Consider the following 16,400-nt stretch of genomic DNA (forward strand, 5'->3'; position numbering starts at 1 on the left):
TTTTTATAAGCACTCTTGTTTTATTGCACGGAAGCAATTGAAAGTGGCCTCAAGTTGAACGGTGCTCCTCTGAGTTTGTGGCGGGATTGACACTGTGTGGCTGACCCTGCCGCAGAGCTGGGTCTGCACGGGGGCCGGCAGATTTCCTTTGGGAAATGCACAAAGAAGGCATCTGTACCATTTTAAGACATCTCAAGCATAATGCATCTCTAACGGTGTGTACATTCATGACTGCATCTGTCCATCGACTGATTGCACATACAGGAAATAAATGCACTTATTTGGAGGGGGGGGCAGTTGTAAATAGTCAAGTGTTTACAAGTGGCATTCGGCATATATCACATTCTGCTATAGAAGCTATCATAACATAGTTGACCATCGTCGGGGAGGGCGGTGGGGTTGGGGGAGGTGGGGGGGTCCAGAGGGAGGGGGATCTGCTTTTCCTCTCTCCCTCTTTCCCTAGTGTATTGCTAACAGGAATTCCAGTTGGGAAAAGGAGGGCCCTGCTGTCTGAGCACAGTCTCTTGTGGGAGGAAGAAATCAAATAAATTAGAGTCGATCAACCCGCCTCGAGTTTCTTTGGCTGCTCCTGGTGTGTTTTTCCATTCCCGAACCCTCCGTCTACTTATCGGCCTTCTTGGTTTTGTCGTCGGCCACCTGCTCGGAGGGTTTGCTCTCCTTCTGGTCTGTGCCGGAGGATTTCTCCACCTTCTCAGCCTTGGGCTTGCTGGCTTTAGAGGCCTCTGTCTTGGCGGGTTCTTTGGAAGGGGCCTTGTCCTCCTCTTTGGCTTTGGGATCAGCCTGGGCTTTCTCTGCTGGCTTCTGGGGCTCCGTCGCCTTCTCCTCAGCTTTCTTCTCCTCTGGCTTTGGCTTCTCTGTTCCCTTCTCAGTGGGCTGGCTGGTGGCTTTGGCGTCGCCTCCTGCCTTGGGGGGCTCTGGGCCCTTTTTCTCCTCTGCCTTTTTCTCTGGGGGCTTAGCTGGCTCCTTTTCCTTGGTTTCCCCCTTTGCAGGGGCTGAAGGAGGCTCAGGGATTGGGGCTGCCTTCTGGGCCTCAGATCCTTCTGCCTTGGTTCCCGCTTGAGGCTCTTTGGGTTTCTCCTCAGCCTCCTTTTTGGGGGTCTCTTTCTTGCTGTCCTGTTTTTCTTCTACTTTGGCTGGGGCTTTTTCTTCCTCTATTTTCTTAGGAGGCTCTTTTACTTTAACCTCCTGGGGTTTCCCTTCCTCCTTTACAGGTGCCTCAGGGGACTTGACCACTTCTTTCTTTGGGGCACTCTCTTTCTCTGGAGTTTTATCTTCCTCTTTCTCAGGAGACTTTACATCTTCCTTTTCTGGGGATTTGGCCTTTACTGGGGATTTGATGTCTGCTGGGGACCTCACTTCCTCCTTCACTGGGGTCTTGGCCTTCTCTGGAGACTTGACCTCAGGAGGAGACTTGGCCTCTTCCTTCACTGGGGATTTGGCCTTCTCTGGAGACTTGACCTCTTCCTTCACTGGGGTCTTGGCCTTCTCTGGAGACTTGACCTCAGGAGGAGACTTGGCCTCTTCCTTCACTGGGGACTTGGCCTTCTCTGGAGACTTGACCTCTTCCTTCACTGGGGATTTGGCCTTCTCTGGAGACTTGGCCTCTTCCTTCACTGGGGTCTTCTCTGGAGACTTGACCTCAGGAGGAGACTTGGCCTCTTCCTTCACTGGGGATTTGGCCTTCTCTGGAGACTTGGCCTCTTCCTTCACTGGGGTCTTCTCTGGAGACTTGACCTCAGGGGGGGACTTGACCTCTTCCTTCACTGGGGACTTGGCCTTCTCTGGAGACTTGACTTCTTCCTTCACTGGGGATTTGACCTTCTCTGGAGACTTGACTTCTTCCTTCACTGGGGATTTGACCTTCTCTGGAGACTTGACTTCTTCCTTCACTGGGGATTTGGCCTTCTCTGGAGACTTGACCTCAGAAGGAGACTTGGCCTCTTCCTTCACTGGGGACTTGGCTTTCTCTGGAGACTTGGCCTCAGGGGGGGACTTGACCTTTTCCTTCTCTGGTGTTTTGGCCTTCTCTGGTGATCCAACCTCCTCTGTAGGAGGAGACTTGGTTTCCTTCTCTGGAGATGTTGCTTCTTCTTCTTCTTCTTCTTCTTCTTCTTCTTCTTCTTCTTCTTCACCTTCTTCTTCCTTCTCTTCAGTTTCTTCTTTCTCTTCTTCCTTCTCCTCTTCCTCAGTCACCTCCTCAGTCACTTGGATCTCCTCAGTTTGTTCTTCCACGATGACTGTTTCCTTCTCTGACTTTTCTACCACTTTGATCTTTTCTTCACTTTTGACTTTTATGTGTGTGGAAGTAGTTGGAATTTTGGGGAGTCCCTCAGGAAAAGAGAAGGGACCTGGGCCAAACCCAATTCGACATTCTTCTCCTTCCAGAAGTTTTCTGTGGGGAAGGGAAAGAGTACAAGGGAGTTACTGGAAAGATAATTCATAATACATTCATCCCCCCCAGCCACCATTCCCTTGTCTGTATGTTTTTCCCTATTAAAATGTCATCTCTAGGGGGCAGCTGGGTAGCTCACTGGATTGAGAGCCAGGTCTAGAGATGGGAGGTCCTGGGTTCAAATCTGGCCTCAGATACTCCCCAGCTTTGTGACCCTGGGCAAGTCACTTGATCCCCATTGCCTAGTCCTTACCACTCTTCTGCCTTGGAACCAATGCACAGTATTGATTCCAAGACGGAAGGTAAGGACTTAAAAAAGTCATCTCTAGGAGCAGGTATGTGACTCAATAGATAGAGCACCAGACCTGGAGTCAGGAGGACCTGGTTTCAAATCTGGCCTCAGATGCTTCCTACTTGTGTGAACCTGGTGGTGAGTCACTTGACCCCAATTACCTGGTCCTTACGGCTCTTCTGCCTGGCAACCAGTACTCAGTACTGGTTCTAAGACAGAAGATGAGGGTTTAGAAAAAATATATTCTTCTTCAGGACAAGGTTTGCCATGTTTACTTGTGTTGGCATCCCAAGCACTTAGGGAGTGCTTGCCACGTTTAAGAAATTTCCTTATTATATTAAGAAATTTTCTTTCATCCATTCATCCAGCCTGCCCCATCCCATATGATAAATTTCAGGGAAAAGGTTGGCAGGCACACTTCCTAGTGATAAGCCTCAGTTTCTTGATTTCTCAAATTGGGGTAAAATAAGCCTTCACAGGGACTTGTGAGCATCAAATGAGATCGTGGATAGCCAAGTAGTTTGTCCATGGGAAAATTCTACACATCTGACTCATTACATACTTGAATGAAGCCTGTGATCCCCAGTCTGGCTCTCAACTTCTTCTCTTGATTGAACATCCAATCACTGCTCTTTCCTAGCATGGGGCTGCTAAGGGCAGGGCAGAGTTGGCCTGGCCCAAATCCCTTGTCTTCTTGCTCCCAAATTCTGCCCCTGACAAGGCCAGAGAAATCTGGCTGCATGTCTGTCCTTGCCAGGAACCCAATCAAGGCTAAACTGTCCTCTGCCTACCAGGCAGTTCTACTCCCTAAAAAATGCTTTGCCAGCCCACCATTGCTTGTGATCTTCTGGGTGGTGTAAAAAATGGAGACTTGAATATAGACTTGAACCCAGGACTCCAGTCCCCAGAAGTCCTTGCTCACTTCCCAGAATGCTTTGTAATCGCATTGAATTCTCACTTGAGTGAGATCACAAATTATTATTTAAAGGAGTTCTCCGCCTACTGAAGGTTTTTCCTGTTTCCGCTTGCAAGCAGAGGGCTCTTTCATGATGTAGGTAAGGTTAAAATGGGCCTCTCGGCCCACCTAGCACATGCTTCTCTTACTTGTATATTCTCAAATTCTCAACCTTTAATAAAACTCTAAAAATATAATACTCCTTGCAGAGAGAAACTAATTTCTACCTGCCTCAGTTTCCCCTAAATTTTAATCATAACAGTTGAATTTTAACTGTTACAGTGGTTTTGTGAGCTAAGGAGGGAGGGCAAGTGGAATTATGCCCATTTCACAGAGGGAGAAGGAGAGGTCCAGGGAGATGAATTGAGATTCCAGGGTCACCCAGCAGAGCAATGATGGAGCTGGGATTTAGAACAACATCTCTTGGCTTCTAACTCAGTCCTTTGTCCATCCTGTAGAATGGAAGAAGCACCTCAAAAGTGAGAAATGTTTTCCTTCTTGCTTTTATATCCCCACGACTTGGGAAGTATCACCTGGCACGCCTGGCGATGGCCTAGATATTAATAATGTTGTTGGCGGGTTGCTTTGGTACCTTGGACAGCTCCCCCTTCTCTATTGTACCTCTATAGAACTCTATTATGTCTATTGTTATAATATATTTATTATAGGTAATGTTTCTTAGATATCTATTATATAGAATACATTTATTATAGATAATATTCATTAGATATCTATATATAATATATTATAGGTAATATTCACTAGATATTTATTATATATTTATTATAGGTAATATTCACTAGATATCTATTATAGATTTATTATAGGCAATATTCATTAGATAGCTATTATAATATATTTATTATAGGCAATATTCATTAGATAGCTATTATAATATATTTATTATAGGTAATATTCACTAGATATCTATTATAGATTTATCATAGGTAATATTCACTAGATATCTATTATAGATTTATTATAGGCAATATTCATTAGGTAGCTATTATAATATATTTATTATAGGTAATATTCACTAGATACCTATTATAGATTTGTTATAGGTAATGTTTATTAGATATCCATTATATAATATATTCTATAGGTAATATGTTTACTCCATATATAATATATTAAATATATACATATACAGTAGGCACTTAATAAATACTTTGCCTACTCTGCTGACTGCCTGGCTAGAGTGCTCAGCCTGGAGTCAGGAAAACCTGGGTTCCAAATTCACTCTCTGTTGACCTCGGTCTCTCTGTCTATAAAGTGGGGGTGCTCCCACCTATAATGGTAGCACTAAGCTCAGATGAGACGATGTATCCCAAGAACTCTTCAAATCCAAAATAAAGTTCTAATTCTTGAAGAGCCAAAATCATCATCTTGCCACAACCCTGGGAGGTGGTCGGGACCGATGAGACCCCCTTTTGTAAACAATGAAGTTCTAAGTAGATGCATCGTATTACCAAGTAGTGAGGTTCAAGAGAAAGAATTCTGAATTTGGAGTCAGGACCTGGGTTCAAATTCTGATTCTTTTACTTACTGGCAGTTGGGTGGTGTTGTATATAGAGCTCTGGGCCCAGAGTCAAGAACATCTGAGCTCAGATACTGGCTGGGTGATCCTAGGTCAGTCATGTCACCTCTGCCTGCCTCAGTTTTTTCCTTCTGTGAAATGGGGATAATAATCATCCCTATGTCTTCAGGCTGCTATGAGGACACAATGAGGACATCGAATGCCCTATTGCTGGCTGTTTTTATGGCCCCAGGAGGCTGGGCTTATGGCTTTTACTGTTCATCCGCCTCTAAAATGGGGGGGAGTTGGCCTAGAGGCCCCCCAAGGTTTACCTGTAGGCTGCGATTTCAATGTCGAGGGCCATCTTCACGTTCAGCAGGTCCTGGTACTCCCGGAGCTGGGCCGCCATCTCCCATTTGGTGCTCCTCAGCTCGCTGTCCAGTTGCTGGATGGCTTCCTGCAGAGGGAAGGCTTGGCTGCGTCAGGGAGAGGTAGCCCCCGGCTCTCTGCAGTGCAGATGCCCCCTCGTGCCCGCCAGAGGGGCAGCGCTGGCTGCGGATCCCGGCGACCCCCCAAAGAGGGTAGTGCCAGGCCTGAGCCGTCATTCACAGGAGGGACGGGGCCTCCTTAGCGGAACAATTTCCTTCCTGGGACTCGGGTCCCCGACCAGGCAAGGCTGCACCCCCTCCCCAACCAGGGCTCCCCCCGGGATGCCACCAGTAAAGCAGGCGGAAGTGTGCCATAAAATCTAGAACCCCTGCGATGCCGCCTGGCTCTCAGTCGCAGAGATCAGAGGCTCTTGGCCTCTTGGGGGTTGCGGATCCCCCCAACCCACGGGGGGGGGGTTCAGACCCGTTCAGAATCCTGGCTCTAGTGGCGAGACCCTAATGGCCAGGGGGAGCCAGGATGGGAGCCCAGAGAGGCGGGGCCAAGAGGCCAGGCCAGGCCCCCTCCCTCCCAGCACCCACCTGGTAGGAGATGACGTCGGCGTGGTGGCGGTCCTCCAGGTCAGAGCGCTGCCTCTCCAGGGAGTCCTTGGTCCCCTTGAGGGCCTCCAGCTCGGTGGTCTTGGACTGCAGCTGGCGCCTGTATTCGGTGATCTCCTCCTGAGCCGAGCGCATGGCGTCCGTGTTCACCTTGGCGGCTTCCGACAAGCGGTCCAACCTCACTGAGGCAGCAGGAGTGGGGGGCCAGAGAAAGGGGGGCCAGGAAGGTTAGGTACCCCCGGATCTGCACGCCCCACGCCAAAGGGTTTCCAGCTAGAAGAGGGTCGGATCCGTCTAGTCTGGCTCTCATTTTACAGAGGGGGACACTGAGGCCCGGAGAGGAAGGCAAGGCTGGCTCCACAGGTCACCACCCACAGAGCCGGCCCCCATTTAGGAGGTCCAAGGACGACTGCATTGCAGATCCGGCCTCGGCCTTCCTCCCCCAGCCCTTGGGGCCCTATTTCTCAGGCAGTGGGGGGGCACTTGTCCTCTTCCCCTTGTCCTCTAACCTGGTGGGGGGCCGAGGGAGCAGAGGCAGCCTCCAGGGCACCTTGTACACGGCCGGCATTGGGTCAACTCACTTCCCCCTCTCCAGAGAGACTGGGGGTCACCCCTCCTTCTGGAAACAGTCCCCCCACAAGGCTGGCTCAAACGGGGCCCCCACCGATTCCAGAATGATTGTCCCTGGTCTAGTGCCACTGAGCGGAGGATGGAGGGCTCCTGGGCCATTTCCCATCCACCCACTGGGCTGAGGGGTGCCAGACACAAGGCAGAAGAGGTCCCGGATCTCTGGGAGCTTGTACCCCCCCATGGAGGGGGCAGGCAGCGGCTAGTATCTGGTCCCCCCCCCCTTCCCCAGAAGGCCCATCCATCGGCTCTGCCCCAGGGCTTTCCCAGGCTTAGCAGGGCAAAGGAAAGCCGCTTTGGAGGGCAACAAGGAGCTGAGACTTGGCTCTGGAAAGGCATCTTTCTGCAGGGGGGAGGGAGAGGAAGGAGGACGGGAGGGGGCTGCCTCTTCCGGCCACCCAAGGGACTCCAGAGCTCACAATTAGGCTGTTTGTACTGGCCAAAGAAAGTGGCTCAATCAAGTCAAACGAGAAAACCCGAGATGCCCGCTGCTCACGGGGATAGAAAAGGCTAGAAAACAGGCTTGGTTTTTGGGGGGGCGCTTGGTTTGGGCATGGGGGGAGGGGAGAAAGCGCTGGCTAAAGGACTCTATTTGTGGGCATGCCGCCGGCCTCTTACCCTGGAAAAGATATTTCCCCTCTTTTTAAACCCAATCTGGGGAGGGCTTTGCGGATTCCGGCCCCGGCCCTGCCCCCTTCCCATCCGGATCCCCCCCCCCCCCCAAGCTCCTCCTCTCTCGCTCCCTGCAGTGCCGGCAACCTTCATCCTTGCGGCAGGGAAGAGGAGTGTCCTCGGCTCCCAGGGGAAACTCCGGGCGGAAAGGGAGGAGGGGAGGGAGAAAGGGAACCCTGCAATACGTCACCCCGTCACCCCGAGCCCGGAGCTCTCGGCTAGCTGGGATGGAGAAGGCCTGACCCTCCTTCAGCCACCCACGTGAAAACACTTCTAAGGTCGGGGCTGTGGGGTTAGAACCCCGGAGTCCAGGCCGGGAGGCGCCCTGGACCACTTCTAAAACCGGGGCTGGGGGAGGGGCGCAGCACCTCTAAAGTCAGGGCTGGGGGGAGGGGCGGGTGAGAGCTCAGGAGCCTTCAACCATCTTCTAAGGTCAAGGTTGAGCGGACCGACGTGGGGGAGGGGAGGTTGGACCAGGCCCTTGAACCATCTCTTAAAGTCAGGGCTGCGGGAAGGGGATTGGACCACCTCTAAAGTCGGGGCTGGGAAGGGAGTTGTTGGACCACCATTAAGATTAGGGCTGGGGGTTAGAAAGGAGGCCTTGGACCATCCATCTCTAAGATCGGGGTTGGCCGGGCTGGGTATCAGAACTAGGCGGGAGAGGCCAGAGCTGAGAGCACCCCTGGGGTGGTAGCCCCGCCCTTCGGCCCCGCCCGCCCCTCGGCCCCGCCCCTGCCCGATAGCTCGCGCGCTCCCACCTCGGAACCACTCCTCCGACTGTAGCGTGTTCTGCACCGCGTGGCCTTCGAGCTGCGCGCGGATCTCGCGCAGCGCCGACGTCACGTCGGACTTGACGAGGTCGCGACTGTCGGGGGGCCCTGCAGCCTGGATCTGGCTCAGCAGCTCGGCCACTTCGTCGTCGTGGCGGCGGCGCAGGAAGGCGCCCTCGTCCTGCAGCGCTTGCACCTTCTTCTGCAGCTCGGCGCGCGCCAAGCCCGCCTCGTCTGCGTAGCGGTGCAGAGCGCGCGCCGCCGCCTGCAGTTCCTCGCGCTGGCGCGCCTCGTCGTCGAGGCGCTGCTGCGCGTGCGCGATGTCCTCCAACAGCCGCTCGTGCTCCAAGCGTAGTTGACCCTGCTCGGCGCCCAGGCGCAGCGCGGCGGCGCGCATCTCGCGGATCTCACGCTCGTAGAGCGCGCCCATGGCAGAGCGGCCAGCCTGCTGCTGCCGCAGCGAGGCCGCCTCGCCCTCCAGCTGCCGGTTCTGCAGCTCTAGCTGCCGCACCTTGTCGATGTAGCCGGCGAAGCGGTCGTTGAGCGCCTGCAGCAGCTCTTTCTCGTTGCGCGCCCCGCGGCCCTCGCCCCCCAGCCCCGGCCCGTTGAGCGAGTCCAGGCTCTCGGTGCTCGAGGCGGCTAGCGCGCCACGGGAGCGGAAGCCCGAGCCGGAGCTCCGCGCCCACGAGTGGAAGCCGCTGGACGCAGAGCCGCCGGCAGCCGAGCGCGCCAGGACGGCGCTCTTGCGACTCGAAGCCAGGGCGAAGGGCAGGGGCAGCGGGTACGTGGGGCCCTGCAGCAGCCCGTCTGCGCTGTAGCTCATCATGTCTGCGGGCCGGAGCCGGGAGTGCGGGGAGCGGGGATCCGGCCGGCCGGCGGGAGGACACTGCGGCAGCAGCCCGCCGGCTGCGCCTTTTATAGCTGCCCGGGCTCCCCGACGCGGCCCGGGCGGGGGGAGCTGCTCCTGCCCCTCCCCCCCCACCCCATGCCCAGACTCTGCCAACGCTGCCGCTGCCACCTCCCCACCCCCACCCTTCTAGCTCTCCTCCCCGGCCAGGGCGCCAGCCCCTTTCTCCTGTTTCGACTGCCCTTCTGCCCTCTCTCTGCCCCCCCTTCCTTTTCATTCTCAATTTGACAGCTGTCAATAATCAACTTTATTATTCAAAGGATGACAAGGAAGATTCTTCTCTTCCTTCTGGAATTTTTCTTTCCCCCTCCTTTCCCTCTTTCTTTTCTCTCTTTCCCCCTTTTCTGTCCTCTATCCCTCTCCCCTCTCCCCAACTTCACTTCTCTCTTTTCTTTTTCATTGTGAACTTAATTAACAGACTATTCCAAATACAAAAGACGAAGTCTTTCCCCCTCTTTCTTCTTTTTTCCATTCCTTTCTCATCTCTTTCCTCTTTCCCCTTTCCCTATTTCTATTCACTCCCACTCTCCCATATCCTTTTTCCTTATTTTCTTTCCCTCTTCCTTTCCTGTCTCCCTCTGTTTCCCTGACCAAACTGGAGTTGCCCCTTCTTTCTGTTCCTTGAGCCCCCATCCCAGATTCACAGATTTTCATCAAACTATTAGCCTGTCCCTGCTGCGGAAAAGGGGGAGGGGAGGACAGGGGATGGGGGAAAACTGGGGCTAGAGCTAGAGCCTTCCCCATCTCTGTGGAGAGGGCAATGAATAACCGGTTGGGCAAAGTATGATGGGGGACCTAAGCTTGCTCAGTCAGGAAGGAAACTTGGTTTTGTTCAGCGATTTCAGCTTGAGCAGGACTTTTCTACTCCCCAAGTGTTAGAGAGGGGTGGCAGGGGGTTAAGGATACATTGGTCTTGCTCTGAGGCCACTCCCTGCTTGGGACTGCGGAGGATCCTGGACTGATCGGGCAAACTTATTCAGGACCAGGGGAGGTTGCGTCGGGGAGTGGGGTGAAGCCAGATCTACGTGCAGCCCCGCAGATCTACCTCTGCGGACAGGGAGGGCACTGCAGCCCCAGATCTAGAGGTGGGGGTGGAGTGCCAAGGAAGGCTTTGAGGACTTTTCCGGGAGCTTAGAGCTGCAGTTCTCTCTTCTATCACTGTAGATTGAATTAGTCTACACTGCATTGTCCCAGGCTTATGGCGACAGGTTTCGTAAATGGAATCGGGGAATCCTCTCCCTTTCCGGGTCCCAATTTCTGCACGCACATTCCCTGAATAAGAATGCCTTGGTCGCTTCTCAGTGTCCCCCTAACTCCTGATTCCTTTAGTCTCCCCTCCCCTTTTTCTGGTCAGAATTTCTTCAAATTGGGTAAACTTGAGCATTGCCTGGGGGCATTGGGGTGGGGGAGGAGGACCAGCTTCTAGTTCTGCTGCTTCTTAATCGAGAGTGAGTTCCTCTCCGAGATTTTGTGGGTTTTCGAAGAAAGTATAGAGAGCGGAGCCAGGGGAAAGTCCTCTCTGCCTGCCCCTAGGCTAAGGCGCTGTGGCTGCTTTCCTTGGTCCTGAAGAGACCACACAACTGGCTTGTGAAGAAAGACATCATGGGCATGGGCGGTGCCCCCAAACCCCTGAAGTCGAACCTAAATCTCCTTTTCTTTCGTTGCCACCAGCCTGGGCTTGACCTTGGGTTCAACAACTGCATTACCTCATCCCTTGAATTCAACAACGACCAGGCAGGATGTAAGAAAATCTTTTGTAGCGTATAGAAAAAATATTTCTCTCTGTCTCTGTCTCTGTCTCTCTGTCTCTCTGTCTTTCTCTGTCTGTCAGTCTGTCTGTCTGTCTGTCTCTCTCTCTTAACTAGCTCTCTGATGAATGTCTCCTAGACACCTCACCTGTGACCCACTCTACTCCCCACTCCCCCACCACATTTCTGCCTCTGCCCCATCCAGAGTGTTGGGTCAAGAAGTAGCTAAACGGGCTTCGGACTGCTGAAGCTCCTTCTCCTGCCTTTCCCCCTAGGGACTGTATTACCTAATCATCTGGCGGTTAGAGATAGGCACCCTCTTCTGGGTGAGGAGCAAAGGCTGAAATATATAGAAGAAATGCCATAGAGTCGCCATTTCTTTGAGGCAATGGAGAGATTAAGTCACTGACATGGCTTGACAAGTTTTTAGTGGGAATCTCTGTTAGCCCCCTATTTTGCTGCCCTTTGCCTGGTGCTTCTCCCCCCTCCTCCACTATGACCATCCTTCTATATGGACTTAACCTAGATAGGGCTTGTCCAAGAAGGACAAACAGGTTCCTTCTGCCTACATCCCTGCTCACTTACCCCACTTTCTCCTTCTCCCACAATTAGCTCTTCAGGATTGAGGTTTGTAACTTGGTGTCTGTGATCTTTTTAAATTGATATCTGCACCTCAATGAAATTGGTTTCCTTTGAAATTCTTTGTAATTTTTTAAACATAACACTTAGAAGGGGTTTCTAAGCTTCATCATACTGCCTACGAAGACTCCCAAAAAGGTGAAGAAGCCCAGACCTGGGAAGATAATGGGTTCTGCTGGAAACCCCGGTAGCTCAGGAATAAATGGGGTAAATGCATCACTGAACTCAGAGTCAAAAAACCTGTGTTGGAATCTCAGCTCTGCTGGCAGATGTGTGATTTTGGGAAAATCCCTTAACTCTAGGGTGTTAGCAAAGGCTCTAGAGTGTTTAGGGGACTGAGAGCAATTTTGTTTGGCTGGTACATAGAGTATGTGGATGGGGAGTAACATGGTTCAAGGCTAGAAAGGAAGGATGATGGTCTGCTGGGAAAGGCCTTAAATGCCAAGCAAAATAGATTGAATGTCAAACACTGGGCAAAAAGAATCCTTGAAGGTCTTTGAGCAGTGACAACACCAGATTTGTGCTCCAAGGATGATCTAACCAGGAGCAATTAAGAGAGATTAGGGGATGTCAGGACGGGGAGCATGGAGGAGAATGAGCTATTGACACACATACATATGACATGCATGGGAAGATAAATGGATTCATTAGAATGTGTGTGTATAACAATGCTGTGTAATCATAATGACTGAGGCTAGCCCTGGAAAAAAGATGAAAATGCCCTCCCTTCTATGCAAGGGTGGGAGGATTCCATATACTGGCAGACTCTGCTTGGGTGATTTGTTGGTTTTCCTGGACCTGGAGAAAGGAGGAGGGAAGGTAGATGTATTTGGAAATGAAGGTAAAATAAAAACCAGAAGATAGTCATGGGGGAGGAGGGAGAAGATCTTAGAGAAAAAAGGAAACTTTAAATATTCCATGTGGGAGTTAATAATAAAGGGCTAGTCCTGGGGCAGTGGCAGCAGGAATCAAGGGGAAGGACTACAGAAAAGAGGAATGAATGCACAGGACTTTTTGGGTATGAGGGATGGGAGAGAAAAGACTAAAGGATAGCCCAGCAAGGTATGGAACATGACAGACAGAGAGAGTGTTGCCATCACAGACAGAAATGGTGAACCCAGGAGGAAGAGCAGGGTTGAGGGAAATCATTAGCTTGGCTCTAGCATGAGATACTCTTGGCACCTCCTGGTGGAGGTGTCTGTACACAACTAGAACTCAAAAGATGTAGCTACGTAGCTCTATGTGTGAGATACCTGGCCACAGAGGTGGTCACTGAGGCCTTGGGTACAATTGGGACTGCCAAGGGGGTGAGAAGAAAGCTCACCCTGAGCATGCCACACCCCTCCACTCAGAGAAACTTTATGCAGAGAGAGTTGCCATCTTTTTGGTGGTTTAATTGGCTTTGGCTTTGCAGTCTCATGGGAAGTTCCCATCTCCTTTCCATTCCCCATGTGCCCCATTCCTGGGAATCTTGTGCCATCATCTTCTTTGGGCACCTGAAGACAACTAGACCTAAGAAAAAGGGGGCATGTTCCCTTTAACTAGCATTGGCTGGAAGGATCGAGTTTCCTGGAATGGGATGGCTCCTGGTTCTGAGTGGAGAAGCCAACATGATAAAGCATTTTTTTTTTCATTTAAAGGCACAGTAGCACTTCAGTTAGAAAAGCAAAATCGCTGATTAGCCATGAATACTAAGAAAGCAGCCATTTTTGCAGGAGCTGAGAGCATGTGGTCAACCTCCTGAGTATGTAGCTTGTGATCTGAGAGGGTCTAAAAAAGACCTCTGGGCCATAAGAATCCTGAATCCCCCTCCAACAAAGTTATGGTAACCAAAATTCATAGTATCATAGTATTTAGAGCCAGAAAGCACCTTAGAAATCAGCAAGGTCATGAGGGGAAAGGGCTATAAATGGGCTGGGTAAGGGTAAAAAGGTACAGGAATGGGAAGAGAAAAACCTAACTTCTGGGCTCTAGAGATCCAGGACATGGCAGGAAGTCCTTTTGCCCCAAAGGTGAACTGGGAAGAGCTTTGAGACCTGAGAATCTGTGCTAAGGATGCTATAGAAGAAAGGGGTTGTCAGAAATCCCCAATCGTTATTCCTGTAGGCAATAAATTGGAAAAGGGGACGTTCATACACTGAATAGGGTCTGGTCCTTGAGTGGCTTGTAAGAAAGCACATCATTTGTATCCCTAAGGTCCACAGAGACGCAACTTTGTGGCACAGGGCTTGGGGCAACAGATCTTTATCACTCTCTCCTTACATCCTTTTTCTTCTCTGCCCTTTTCTTTCCATCCCCTTCCCCCCCCCCCCCCCCGCTTATATTTCTCTGAGCTTTTGCTCTCTCCCTTCCTCCACTTATTTTCCCTTTTCTCTGTGGTCTCTATTCCTCTGGCATTCATCCACTTACTTCTCCCCTTTCCCTCCTGCCTTACCTTCCTTCCCATCTCTTCATTTCTCCCATTTTCTCCCTTCTTCCCTCCCCTTCTTTTTTCCTCCCTCCTTCCCTTCCTGCCTCTTCCTTTCCCCTTCCCTTCCTTTTTCATCTCTTTCTTATATTTCTTTCCCTCCTTCCCTTTCCTTCCTGCCTCTTCATTTTTTCTCCCTTCCCTCTCTCCATTCCCTTCCCAACTGTGCTACTCAATAGTTTTGGGAAATGAATTAATTCCTCTGAGTATCAGTTTCTTCACCCAGAAAATGGAATAATGACCCTGGTAGTATTTACCTAAGAGGTTTCTTATGAGGGAATTATTTGTATAGTGTGTGAGGTGATAAGTAAATGTGAGTTATTGTTAATTTTCTGGTCTTGAAAGGAGACATAAATGATTCCTCTTCTACTTCAAGAATCCCTTTCATGTTGCTGTTCTCAGTCTCCCTATCTCTAGAATGGGAGGGGGATGTGGCATAAGAATGGAATGATTGTCAAAGATTAAATCTTTCTCCTAGATCAAATCCAAGAAGCTGACTTTGGAATAAGAACTGAGTTCAAGTCATTCCTCTAACACAAATGAGCTCTGTGACCAAGGACCAGTCACTTAGCCTTAGAATGACCCACTAAATTCTCTAAGTTTATAAGTTATAGACTCTAAATTGTTTATCTAAATCAGTGAAGGGAATTTCCATGCCAGGAATTCTCTGCACTAATGAAATCACAAGTTTGAATGAAAAGGAAAAATAGATCACATCCCACTCAATACTGATTGCTAATAAGAACAATTCACAAATAACAAAAATTTCCTAAGCACCTATCTATAAGCTAGAGCTCATGCCCAAGAATTAGTAACGTCTGTTTAGGGAGATTTGAGTGTAGAATTATCAAAACTTTATTCTGACTTAGTTCAAACTCTAAGTGTGCCCATTCTAATAGTCTAGAAATAAATACAGAGCCCCAGTTTTCAGAGAGAGAGAGAGAGAGAGGGAGGGAGGTTATCACCCTCACCCTATTGTCTCTCCAGGATCACAGTTTCGATTTCGGCTTAGGATAAAGTATTCCGAAACCCCAAACTTCTAGGAAAAAAAAGGCTGGCCATTTCAGAACTGAAATATGGACAGCTCCACGTATTTCAGGATGTACTGAGCCAAACGGTACTAAGAGAAACCAGAACCAGTGGGAAAAAAGAGGGGGAAACTTCCCTGATCCCTCTTGCTCTCTTGTGGACCTAGACACACTAGATAAGAGCCCCCTACCCTCACCCCAAGTTGTATTTCCTGGGGAGATTCAGCTCTAGATATTTGCTTCTCTTCTTACCTCTCAGAGTTCTTTATTCTTCAATTAAATTAAACTAAACTAATATTTGAGTTCCCTCCATGCTCAGCACATCACTCTCCCTCATCCTCTTTCCTACTTTTTCTCCCAACTTCTTTTACTGTTCCCTTACCTCTTTGGTCCCTCTTTTTTTCGGCCCCTCTATTTTCTCCCTCTATATATTTATATTTCTCACCCTTTCTCTCCTTCATCATTTCCCCTTTTTCTTTATACTTCCTTCCTCTCATCCATTTTCTTCCCTTCCTTTCTCTTTCCATCCCCCAGGCTTATCTTTCTCTTAGATTCTGCTCTCCTTTGGCCCTTATTTCACTTTTTCTGTCTCATTCCTTCTTTCCCCTGACTTTTCTCTCTGGCCTTTCCCCCTCTGGTATTCATTCTCTTCTCATTTTCTGTTTCTTTCTTCCCATCTCTTCTTTTCTTCCCTTTTCTCCCTCCTTCCCTTCCTTTCTCACATCTTTCTTTCTTATTTATCTCCCTCCTTCCTATCTCTTCCTTTATCCCCTTTCTCTCTTTCCTTCCTTTCTCATCTCTCTCTCCTATTTATTTCTCTATTTTCCTCCCTTCACATTTATCCCTTTTATCTCACCCCCTGCTCCTCCTTCCTCCCTCCTTCCAGGAGTTGCCCTATTTATATAATGCTTACTAATGATTTAAAGTAAAAGGAAAGGAAATATTCCCTCCCTTAGTCTCCTTTTAATATAGAAGCAGCAAAACACCCCAGCAATTTAGGTCTGATTTTTGTTGGGTTCTACATACAGTTCAGTCCTCAGTTCCAACCCCCAGCCAGTCAGTATGTATATTGATGGGCCTTTTAATCCTGTGTTCTTATTCATTACTTTCCACCCACACCCACACACAAAAACAAGAGGGAACCCACCAGGAGTTTATGAAACATTGAAAAAGAAACCCTATGGCTGTTGATAGAGGATCATTTGTTCCCATGGGCTGTTATATAAGAGTCTGAATTTTATTGCAAAGGTCAGAGGCTGGTTGCTGCATTCAAATTTCTTTTCTCCCCTCTGGTTCTTGGCAATTAAAGATTAATAATTTTTGGCAGATTGCTGGAGACAGTAGGAGATGAAATGACTCATTAGGCTGGCCAAAATG

At 49.9% G+C, this 16,400-nt stretch overlaps 1 protein-coding gene across 1 annotated transcript; it reads right to left on the bottom strand.

Moving 5' to 3' along the window:
- On the bottom strand, window positions 1-9,194 carry NEFH (neurofilament heavy chain). The gene is made up of 4 exons (XM_001380132.4): window positions 8,223-9,194; window positions 6,148-6,347; window positions 5,512-5,636; window positions 1-2,413 (listed from the first exon to the last, which is right to left on the bottom strand). Exons 1-4 carry the CDS (start codon window positions 9,058-9,060, stop codon window positions 622-624), a joined length of 2,955 nt encoding a protein of 984 aa, XP_001380169.3. The 5' UTR covers window positions 9,061-9,194; the 3' UTR covers window positions 1-621.
- Window positions 9,195-16,400: the final 7,206 nt, after the last annotated feature.

This window comes from Monodelphis domestica, chromosome 3 (genome assembly GCF_027887165.1).
Source record: "Monodelphis domestica isolate mMonDom1 chromosome 3, mMonDom1.pri, whole genome shotgun sequence".
Lineage (NCBI taxonomy): Eukaryota > Metazoa > Chordata > Mammalia > Didelphimorphia > Didelphidae > Monodelphis > Monodelphis domestica.